At 45.6% G+C, this 12,362-nt stretch overlaps 1 protein-coding gene across 1 annotated transcript; it reads left to right on the top strand.

The window, feature by feature from the left end:
- The first annotated feature begins 2,929 nt into the window (after nucleotides 1-2,929).
- On the top strand, nucleotides 2,930-4,289 carry BGW36DRAFT_383637 (Alpha/Beta hydrolase protein). Its single transcript, XM_046216696.1, has one exon. It carries the CDS (start codon nucleotides 3,276-3,278, stop codon nucleotides 4,179-4,181), a length of 906 nt encoding a protein of 301 aa, XP_046069420.1. The 5' UTR covers nucleotides 2,930-3,275; the 3' UTR covers nucleotides 4,182-4,289.
- The last annotated feature ends 8,073 nt before the right edge of the window (nucleotides 4,290-12,362 follow it).

The following is a 12,362-nucleotide window of genomic DNA, read 5'->3' as shown; positions in this document are numbered from 1 at the left end:
TACCAGTTTTTTGGAGTTCCTTTCTTGTATTGGATTCACAATTTTCTTAGCGTGCATTGCTGGAGCAATTTGGTGTTGAGATTAATAGGAATATATTTTTCAAATCTTAAATAGATCCCCGAACCCCTTAAAAATAGAAGAAAGTGTACACAAACCGTCTAGCCCTCTTTATAGTAACATGATATCAATAATTTTTGAAAGAGAAGCTAAAAATCAATCTTATAACATTGAGCATATCATATCACTGGTATGGTTAATAATACGCTCAGTTCCAAATTCTACGTATTAATTTGCTGTGTTGCGAGATAATCATATGGAGCCAAAAATAAGCGTTGAAATTGCGGAAATACAAACCGGAAATACAATGTGGATTCTCGTCATCAAAATGTACCCCAATAGGTCTACGTATATGTCAGCATCGAACTATTGATGCACCTAGGTATGCTAAAATTAGTATCATGCACAATTGTGGTAAGCCTAGAATCAAGCTCGAGGATCCTTAGGTAGGTTAAAATTAATATTGTCTGAGGACCGATTATTCCCTCTCTTCTCCCTCTACTTGGTCTAATGTGAACACCTCTCTCAACTGCAAAATAGGTAACCACATCTTTGGCATGATCATTCGCAATTTTCACTAATTACTAGCTTCCTAGATCCATTAAGACCTATTTCGGAGCTCTCTTTTCCCATGAATCTCCGTCAATTGTTCCTTCTAAGCAGACAGAACGATCCGGAAGATAACGCACTAATGAGCGTTTGGGTACATTAGTTTGCCAAATATGGATCGACTTGAAAGTGCATTGAAAGATGTTTTACGTCTGCCAGGAGAAACCACGGCTAATACAAAGATATTTGTGAGGTTACCGTTATGTAGGGAAATAATTGAGCAGATAAGGAAGGGAATATTTGTATTCACTTGTAGGTAATCTGGGCTATGTTTGAATTAACCACTGTATGTTGTATATCTTATTTATTGCCTTTATACTGTGCTCCATGGAACCCGGCCCACTTCCAGAGATTCTCCAGTAAGATACTCGATTCTGGAGATTGAAAGGAGGTACCAACAACGTCGTGAATATCAATATCGGATCCACCATCAATGATGATGATGATGATGATGATGTCCTAATATCTGTACGGTTAAGTTCTTATGACAGAGCTGAAGGTTGATGGAGATTATATCTAGGAATATCTGTCTCACTTACCTATCTGTAATCCCAACAGAGAAAAGACTTATCCCAGTTTATAACAAACTCTTACTTTGATATGAGCAGAGAATTTTATGATACGCAACTCAAACGACTTTGCTATATAACCATATTATAGATCTTCAGGTAGGCTCAAAGACCAGATTTTGATACCTAGATTGCGATTTTGACGAGGTATAGAGAATTACTATCATTGAACCAGGTGGTGATGTTGCAGCTGGTAGTAGATGTCTAAAGAAAAAACCCAAGTTGACCATCATCTCCCATCCACACGTTACAACGTGCTTTACTACTGATACAGCACAGGGATGAGTTATTGATACATATCTTAAATCCATCAGCCTAACCATAAAATCGTATTTTACCTTTTTTGGTTTTCAATGATCGTAAATATCCTGGTATCAATGCTAATAGTGTCCCCACACTCTGTAAAATTGTTTACGAGGGAAGGTTTGTGTATTTGGGTGGTTAACCCGCTACTGGCCCCTCTAGGTTGTAATATTCACTACTAAAATGAGTGAGGACCAGAGCAGGCGATGGAGAGCTTTCTTGTCCAACCCAATCATAGAACTATTCTACATAGAAAGTAACACACTTTTGGCGGTATAAATTGATAAGTTTTGCTTGTATTAAATCCATATTCAATAAATAATCCGAAACAGTTTAGTACAATAGCATCCTAATTAACAAACTATAATATAGGGTTCGGTCAAATAATTTGTAATTCATTTCAAATTGTTAATGTGTTGTTCAATCTACTCGCCGTTTCAAGGTTCAGGGCAGCTGGACTGAATAACTAGCGAATCCCCTTTTGATCCATGTCATTGATAACTCTTCTATCAACGATAAAGGAGGCTAGAGCCCAAAATCTAACTGGAGCACGCATAAAGTATTCATTTCTTGGCTCTCAGTTTACTGCCTATCTGCGTGCCACGTCAGTCGGGCCCGGCCTAGGACAAGGGCGGGCTATCGTCCAATAGTATTTGGGTGTCGGTTTGTCTGACCGCAATCACGAGGTTATCCCTTTCTTTTTCTTAATTTTGTTTCTTTATTGTCGCGAAATGGAGGTGTGGTGTTTGTTTTTTTTGATAATACGACTTCTGGAGGTGGTGGTATTTTTCGTTAGGATCATCCTGGTTTGAAAAAAGGAGAAATGACGTTCATGCCTAACGCTAATAGACCCATGTCTAAATTATCTATTAAATAAACCAGAGTGGTACTCCTGTGATCATCGGCTATATCCTCTAAACAGTTTTTAATATCCAATAGAAATTTCTATCTTAATATGCATGAAACGGCACTATAGTTGCCCTTTTAGGCAGTTTATAGGGTTTCTTGACTAAGTCATCCACTGCGACTACATGTATACATTCAAGTGAAAATAATAATTGTTCATCACGGAATGTAATCCCCGACATTAATAATCATGTCACTATTATCGCTAGGTCAGTACTAGGATATCCTCGGATATAGCATCTGCTTATCTCCGCTCATATAATATTCGTTAACTTCACCTATCCAAAATACAAAGTATAATCAAATCAGGATATGAAATTTGCTGAGATACTTCAGATGTCCATCGTCTTTTATTAATAGTAGTATATACTCGTTTAATCTCATGATAGCACCTATTACTAAGCCTACTCGGTACCATTCTCTTGAAGTAGACCACGACTTTGTACTCTATAGAAGTCGGGGATTAAAAACAAATCGATTATCTCCGTAAAAATACCTCGGTTAATGTATTTTGATCATAGCTATAAATATCCGATACTGAAGCTATTGTGTTGAAGAGTTGAAATAAGAGAGACATTGGTACAAGATTGAGACTTAAAGTTGCATTACCACAGTACAGTCTTTTTATACTCTTCAGCATCATGTCTCTTACCCGCGAAGACCGACTCAAGCTCGCGGTCATTGACCCAGAGTTGGAAGAGGTCAGTCTCACTCTCATATATGTAGTACAGTCTACATCCGACTGACGAAGCTCAGTACTTGAAAACAGCTAACTTCCCCAGCTTAGATGGTGTCGAACCATCCCGGGCTATTGCCGGCCTACGCACGTACATGAAGGGCCTGCACAAGCCAGCCGAACCGGGTAGCGGCGTACTCGAACGCGACATCTTCTTTCCTGCCCGCGACGGCTTCCAACTTCGTGCGCGAGTGTTTGAACCAGCGACACAAGACACTGCGACTACAGCTCGCACAACCCCGCTTGTTGTGTACTATCACGGCGGAGGGTATACAATCGGGTCGCCCGAGGACACTGCATCTTCCTGTCGCCGAATCGTACAGAATCTGGGTGTCGTGTGCATTGCACCAGGATATCGTCAAGGTCCAGAGGATCCGTTCCCAGCGAGTATCAACGATGCATGGGATGCGCTTAAGTGGATTGCGTCACATGCAGAGGCGGAGTTCCCTACGGTTTCATTATCAGCCGGTGGTTTCGTGATTGGGGGTTCTTCTGCAGGAGGTTCAATGAGTGCGATCCTGGTTCATCTTGCCCGTGACGAGGGTCTGATGCCGGTAATCACTGGTTTATTTCAGCTTGCATCCATGATACTCCCGCCAGAGGCGCAGGCAGCCCTGCCAAGTCGTTATCAAGAGATGTATCTGTCTCGGACTCAGGCAGAATGCCAGCAGGACCCGGTTCGGTCACCTGCTCTGGCGAAGATATTTCATGACTCTGCCCGAGGAGACCCGCAATCGCCTATGTTCGTCCCCTTTATTTGGCCAAAGGGGCATGAAGGGTTGCCCAGAACGTATTTCCAGGTGTGCGGGATGGACACTGTGAGGGATGAGGCTCTCATATATGAGCAGGTGCTGAGAGAGCATGGGGTCGAGACGAAGTTGGATATTTACCCAGGTATGCCGCATATTTTCTGGGGAACTTTTCCATTTTTGGGTCAGTCCAAGAAGGCGGTGTTGGATTTTGAGAATGGTATCAAGTGGTTGTTGCAGAGGACCAGCTGAAGTAAAGATCCTGGCATAGCTTCGATTGATGCCTGAGATGACTTATTGTACAAGTATATTATAAAGAACAGATATCAATACGAAGAGCAACTGAAATAGTAATAAGGTTTGCATGAAAGAGTATTCAATTACCAATTGTGGGATACTATCAACAACTCTTCTATCCTTGTATGCGTTGCAGGTGCTAGTTCTTTCTGCCTAAAGCTTGTCGTCGGGGTATTACAACACAAGCTTGAGTGCCCATTGAACCTAGAATACCCCGCATAGAAGAGCTCTCAGATAATAAATAGCATTGCAATGGCAATAACAAGCGACAGGGATTCGAAGCAGCAGCAGGGGTCTCGGGGTGAGTCCGTTCTCTATGAGCAAATGAGAGTGGACGATCTAGATTTATCAGCGGTGGGTGGGAAGATAAATCTAAAATACACGCGCTTGGACGCGTGCTCAGCCCTGTCAAAGAGTGTGTCTCAAGCGCGTCAGGATTCGACTATTGGATGCCACTGGAAGGTGGCATCGGAACCGCCGTATCAATTGAGGAGAGCTGAAATTCAAAAGTGGGCTGGAGCAATCTGATCAATCAACAATCATGGATGGGGCTAGCTATGCAGGTCAGAAAACAAGCGAATGGTAATTAACGCCCAGTCAGCAAGCAAACCCGGGAAAAAAAAAGTAAAACTGGGGTTGGCGTTGCAACGAGCAAGCAAGCTCGTGCTAGTGCCAAAGCTAGAGCGATTGATTGATTGAAATTCTTTTCCGATTCGATGTCAGCTGGACGCCAACTCATCAACGACCTCCTCTAGTCTGGCTGACGATGGGCACCATAGGTGGGATTGACTCGTGGCTGAGCACTGACTATGCCACTATCTTTGACATATCGTCAGGAGTGGCGATACTGTTAGAGGGTGGTGGCTGGCAGATACCTTGCTCCCAATTTACACTACCAAGTAGTAGTACTGTAGTAGTATTAGTAGCTGGGTGCTCCGTACGAGATAAGAGCATTGCCACCAGCTTGAATCATGAATAGATTATTATTGCCGATCAACAGATCTCGATCGCGTTGCAAGCGCGAGCAACGGAAGTGAATAGTGGAGTGGCCGGCCGGTTTAGCTTCTTGGTTCCCTGTTTGCGCGCGTTGCGTGTTGCGGCACAGCTCGAGCTGCACGACATCGGCCGTAGTCATGATATCATCGGTCTCTTATAATTCTTAATCGTGTTAATTGGATGAGTTCAATGAGCAGTCCGTACGCTCAGGGGAAAGTGCATACCGTACTGATTGCGTACCAATTGGTGGTATATCTTCTGGAATCAGAACAATCAGAACAATCAGTCCTGGATCTTGCTTACTCTCAGTTCTCTCCAATTCCACAACGAGCACGATAAGTATAACATCCCTAGCTATAACTTATTCTTAGTCAATGACGCGCCGCTGATCCGCAACAAGCGCGATGTTGCAACCCGCCCGCAGACGGCGAATCATCGCGTGGATGGGCTAGATAGCACATGGGCCTGACACGCCTGTGAGCCTCGGAGACGCTCGCAGGCCTTTTTCGATGGTGATTCGCTGTCGCGACTCGGCGTACACGACTATGTTAGCAGCTCCTACATAAGGTTTCAGCTGGAGGGTTAGCACATTGTTCATTTGACGCGGACGGCCAGAGACTGACGGCTGAATAATATTCAGTGAGTTCCGAGGTATGATAGGAGGAAGCCGTCAATTCTCAAGCGTTGAGCTGTCAAGAAAGGAGTGCGCGCAGTTAAGACTTAAGCCGTGTATTGTAACCTTTGTAAAGCCTTTACATGCAGTACCTGAGTACCATTGTCTGCTGTATTAAGCTTATCTGTTTCTACCCAAGCGGTTCTTCCAAGACACGCCTTGCCTTTGGGGAATAGTTGTATTGTACGTCACTGTATTGGTTAGTTACCGTGGGGCTATGGATCTCGAGTCTTGAATCTTGACGCATGCTGTATTATTATGTATAATAATGAGAATAGCTACTAATTAATAGTTGATTCTTAATACTTACTTTGAAGGTTTGAGCCGAATTTCTCGTTGAGCTCTATTATTCTGTGTCACGAATAATAACCGTAGCATCTTCATGCGAACTCCAGACTCAGAGACCGCTGTGGGGAAGCTAGCTCGGGTAATAATTACAGTATTACTGCATCGTACTATTGTTTGCGAGACGGATGGCTCTTGAATCCGTTTACGAGCTTCCTGTCTGGGCTCTATTGATGCCCCTTGAGCTGCCAAATCCGGCAACAGGACAGTGAATCATTACTTATTTGCCTTCGGTAGTTGTGTATCTGAGAAGTCGTATGACAACGACGGACTACAGACACATTGGCGAGCTTATTTATCTCCGTAAACAGACACATTCGTCATGGAATAAATACGTACTTAGAAATTGACGCCCAGCACGCGACATCATAATCATTCGTGTCAGGTACAGAGTATTAGTATTCTCAACTGTAAATACCTGCTGATGGGGCGACGGGGCGTTCTTTTCCCTTTTTCTTTTCACTGTGGAGTGCGGAGTTGAACGTTAGGCAACCGATGAAACATCAGTATAAAAATTTTTCTAAGAAAGATTCGCATGACAATATAAATAACATTGAAAGTAATAATATTGCACTGCAATCGATATGCCAAATGCTCATCTATGGAAGTCGATCAACGTTCAATGTCGAAAAAATTAGGCGTCCGCCTTCAACCGGATAGGCTTATAATATCAATATGTATAGCACAAGAAAACCATAATTATAGAGCCCATCCTTGCCTCTATTAATCTTCCTTGCTGATTCTGATTCAGTCGTCGCCGACCCCGTAAACGGGTGTACGGGCAGCCCAAACAAAAATCTTCCTTCAAACGACCTGGCAGCTCCATCGTGTGGATCTGTATTTCCGTCAGAGGCCACCTCGTTACTACGTCTCCGACTCCCGTACTTACGACAATAGGTTTCAAAGTGTACAGTACTGAGGTCTTGGGACTCTTGCGGGGCCTGAAGAATTTTCTTCTCCATTAATATTATCATCATTATTATATTTATCTGCAAATCGAAACATGGTCAACGGGCCGACCCTGCTTGTCAATTGACGCTTTTAGTGGAAGCCGATTCTATTGGATACTATACCGGCTCCGCTGTGATTTTTTCCTCGTTCTGACTTTCTTTCTGCAGTAAGTCTAGTATCCATACAATTTAATATACAATACATCGACTGTTGTACAGCCAGGTTTCCAAAAAGAATTTTCTTTAAAAAATTAAATATCTCCACTTAGATCATGCTGGATGTCGACCGTTGCAACTAAAGCAAAAGCATAGACCACATAATAAACGTCGCCTCAGAAACAGGCTCATTTCCCGGGATTTGTACGCCGCAAGTATGTACTATGTAATATGTAATAGGATCGGACCGACAGGCGAGTGTCAATGTTGGTTGGTGTATCACAACTATTGAATTATTGTTTTCTTCACCGGTATGTTTCTTTCTTGTCGATTCTAGAAAATATTCTCGGATAGCACCCCTTTCCCCTTACAAATGTCTAAAATCTTATTAATACTGTAAGTACTAGCTGTAGTAGCTTCCTGGATCAATTTAAAACCTCACTCCTTGCGGCTACAGATGACATCGAAGCGAGGAAATGCAGTCCACGTGTAAGTGGTGACATGCGAAGAATACTACAATTCGGTGCAGCCTTGCAGATATCTCCTTAGTTCTTCATCTCCGGTTGATAGTCCAACAGTCTCCCACGCAAGGGATGACGGCTTCGTATCTGCAGCTACATCCTCCTCGCACATAAGATTATTCCGCCTGCAGTGAAGGAAAATAATTGATTAGATACCCAGCATAACCTTGCCTGCATTTCGTCAGGCTTCATCATATAATTGATACGTCGTTAATTATTCGTCGTCTGAGCACGTGAGCTGCGAGCCGCGAGCTTGCTCAGACCCCGCCTGGCTATGCACGATCTCCGACTAGCTGGGTTTATCGTCTTTGCGATGGCCATTCGTGACGGCTATTTGATAGATCCAAAACTCTAGTCCTCGCTTCTCAATTTTTCGTTCGTGGCTGCGCAACATGTAGCAATAATTGAGTTCCAATAGGCACAGCAACCCTCCCAATGCGTGTTTCTTCAGGTTTCTGTCGCTTCATCCTGTCTGATAATCTGTGAGCCTATCAGTGAGTCTATCCAATCTACTCTGATGTTGGAAGACGTTCACATGGATGGGGTGAAGATTGATTGTTATTACGATTGACGACGAATCGATGACTGATCTTAGGGCTGATCAAGGCTGGCAGAGCAATTCGATTGGCGGTGGATGATCGATCCCCACGACGCCTGGCGTCAGCGTCGGACAACTCATCACTCGGACTCCTAGCTCATTAGAATATTAGTATTAGAATTAACTATGGCAGGCTGCAGCTGTGGCATTACAGCACGTCGAGATCTTGCCAATCCCAGACAGACATGCACAGAATAATTTAGAGCGACCAAACCGAAGATCGACTGCAAACATCAAGGGCAAAAAATAGCAGTTTATGATTAAACTTCCTTTGTAGGCACAGCAGCTGGTTCCGTGGTTCGCTGTGGAGCTGGTGGTCCATAACTAAATAATAATACTACTTTTATTGCTTCTAATCGAGTTCAACAGCAATACGCTCCGGCAGGTCCGGTCGCGTTATGCAGTTTCTCCAATTCTTCCTGGTCGCTCTCTCGGCATAATCTATGCTGAACGGGACTGTGTTTCATCATTGTTATTGTTCCTCACGTGTTGCGAGTGCAGCGCGCCCAAGCGCGCTCTGCAGGGCACGGCATCCTGCAAGCAATCTGCTGGGAGTCGCACCGTCAGCGTGTAAGGTTCAAGAAAAAGGCTTTTATGGGTCGGTATAGCAGTCAACGACTCAAATTAATATTTCCCTTTCCAGACAAAGAAGCCCCAGCCCCTCAGGTACGGAACAAAAGCCAAACGACAGTTGTACTGTGTAAGCAGGCAAGTAATATGAATACAGACAGGTAATTGTCAACGTACAACGATGGAGAAGGCGCGTGCGAAGAACCCTGTTTGGGACAGTAGCAATGGCTCTTCGTCGGCGAATAGCAGGCAGTTTTACTAGCTGACGCAGGACTATTATTATTAGTTAAATAGTCGCGAAATACTAACAGAATCCAGCAAGATCCAGGAAGCACAAACCCGTAACCGACGGCGTGCTCTAGCGGCTCCACGGCCCAGCTGGGCAGGCAACTCGGCGTGAGTCAGTGACGTAGTTGAGAATATTCACGGCAAGACAAATCATCGCAGCGATTGCTTTGCAGTGAAGAGGGCGGAATCAAAGCAGTGGCAGCCATTCGCAACAGCAGTGGGCAGCCAGCAATGCTAGGAGTAAGTAGTACTCTGCGAGAGCCAGCCAACGTCACAAGTGCTTCGGCAGCTGTACGAGGAGTGAGGGAGATGGCAGCGTGTAGTCCAGAGTTAGCGGTGCTCCGCTGTCTTGGAAAGGGGTGGCCGTCCGCGTGCCCATTGGCCTGGGGGCCTGGCTACTGCGGTGCACTGCTCAGCCGTGTATTGTAATCTGTAACGGTACCGACGCTGCCCCCGAGTCCTCCGCCAACCACCCGCCACGCGTACCATACACCCCATACGCTGGTTACGGGCTAGAGCAGCAGTAAGCAGCGCCAGCCAGCCCAGAATCAAGGAATCCGTGATTACAAGCCTGGGGTTACGAGCCTCAAACAGGACGGCCACTGAACTTGTATGTTCGTCCAACCACGCTGAGCCCAGCTCGATGTGCCTTTCCGTCCGTTTCTCACCAGAAGGCCGCTGTGTGCGAATCAGTCTACTGGCTGCAGCGTAGTTGAGGGTGTCTGTAGTATCCGTAGAATATCTGTACCAGTGATCAACTGATTGACTCCCAGCTGTACATACCGTACGGTACTGTACCGTTAGTACAGCTTCCCTGTCGGCCGCTAACTCTGTTGGCCACACCCGCGTCGCCGGTCCTTCCTTCTGCCCCGTATTGTCACGCCCAATACCGCCGCCGCTGCTGCCCGTACGGTCACGCAAAGCAGGTGGCCGGCCTCCAACAAGCTAATGAATAATACCAGCTAACCTCGCCAGCGCTCTCCATCTTCTTGCTTCTTCTCTCTTTCTTCTTCCACACCCGCTGGAGAGAGAAAACCCTTCACCCAATTCTCTTTTCTCTTCTCCCTCTCCTCCTCGTCGTCTCCGACTTCTTCTTCTTCTCCTTCCTCTCTTCTCTCCCCCCTTTCCACTTTACGTCCTCTTTTCTCGTCCGCTTTGGAGAGCCGGGGCTGATCACTGTCCGAGCCTGAGTTTGCTGAGTGCTTCACCACCCAGCGTATTCAGAGTCGAGCCGCAGTCATCAGTTCGCCAGTCGAGCAGTGTCCGTCAGCTTTTTGTCTTGACGTCCTTTCTATCCCCTCGTCGTTGCCGACGTTATCTGTGCCTGTTATCGTCCTGTGTGCAACCCCTAATTCGACGGTGAGACAAGCCCTTCTTTCATTCCCTCCATCGAAACCCCCCCCCCCGCATCCAAAGACGATTTTCGTGAATCGATACTTCGAACACAAAAACAATTATGCTTGGAATTGGAAGAATGGCATTAAGGGAACAAAGCTGTGGGTGACGGGCTGGTTATATCTGGGTCACGTGCAAAGGGCTGAAAGGAATGGACGCTGGATGTCAATGTTCCTGATCATCAGGCTTGGACGATCAAGCCACCCAATATCTAGAGTCCTCGTCACTCGATGACATATGGAAGACAGATTCTCGGCCAGTGGTCCTCGACAAACAGTGTGAAAAGTGTCAAGTGTCTTTTCCACCGTCGTGGATGTCTACTCTCGAGATCTCGACAGGGTACTGCACGAGAATCCGAGATAGTCTTGGTCAGCACACATTTGAAGCCTGAGATGAGGGAGGGTTTACAAATTGCAATTCGCCAACATGCCGGATCTCGTCCTTTTACCTTCCGTCTTGGACAAGGGGCGTAGCGTCACAGCGTCACAAGGTCTAGGCAAGCAGCCTACGAGAAAATAGCTCTCAGCTGTCGTACATGATGGCCGATCCTATATAATTCCTCATTTCTCTCGCTTGGACCAACATTGTCAACTATGTGCCTTGTCCAATGGCGTGAAATGTCGGTCACGGTTGCCCCAGCCTCCTGGCTGCCACTGCCCACTGTGGAACATACCCCGGACCTCGACCAGTCACCCACACTTTGACCATGCCTTCCCTTGATTTTCACATGAGCGCTTTTAGCAAGAAAAGAAGAAATTTGAACCATTTGCTGACCTTGGGTTGATGTAGGAAATTTGGTTCTGGTTCCTCACCTTCCAATTCCCTCCTCGCTACTACTCCTGTCTTCTTTAAGTCAGCAGTCGGTCGTTCTGCAGCCTAACAAAAGAACGACATATTCCGCATTAAAGAAGCCGTGAGATGCCCTCCATTCCTCTCCAAGGGTAACCGTTCCACTGACAACCCGTTCCCCCTATATAGGGTTCCGTGCTGCCTCTGTTGCTCCACATTCCGCAACACGAGGAACACTCGTAACCAACCAGACCACTGTCGGTTAACAAGGGTGGAGACGTTGACTCGTGCTTCATCTCTTCATCGACAGGCACAAGCCAAATAGGACTTCATTCCTGCGTCCATTACCAGCCTAGATGCCACGACTGTTTATACAGTAAGGGTGACCGACCTGTCTTCGTTGACAGCCTTCATCCTGGGTACGTGCAGCATGCTTAATTCTTCGCCCTTTCCTGTTGAATAACTCCGTTCTCCTCCTTCTACATTTCTCTCCATCCTTTCGACTGCAAACATACTTATAATCATACTATCCGAGACCTAATCCCAACTAATAATTTTATTCTATTTAGCTTCGCTGGCAGACTCCCCTTTTCCACGCAAACCATCGTTGTTGTTCCTTTCAGCGGTTAGATTATCATCTACGCTGCCACACTCTTTTAATCATCAATCCAACTGCTACAATCATTAATTGCATTAATTCCACGACAGCCACTCTCTACTTCCTTCCGTCGTTGTTCCTGTGTGACAAATTGGTTCGTCATCAGGTTCATTCGCTCCCACAGCATTATTTCAGAAATAATCTCACATCATCCCTGCCGGTCAGTTCGACACTATTAATCATTCAAGATCATAATC

This window comes from Talaromyces proteolyticus, assembly GCF_021365285.1.
Source record: "Talaromyces proteolyticus strain PMI_201 chromosome Unknown BGW36scaffold_9, whole genome shotgun sequence".
NCBI lineage: Eukaryota > Fungi > Ascomycota > Eurotiomycetes > Eurotiales > Trichocomaceae > Talaromyces > Talaromyces proteolyticus.
This window is presented reverse-complemented; position numbering and strand designations above follow the sequence as displayed.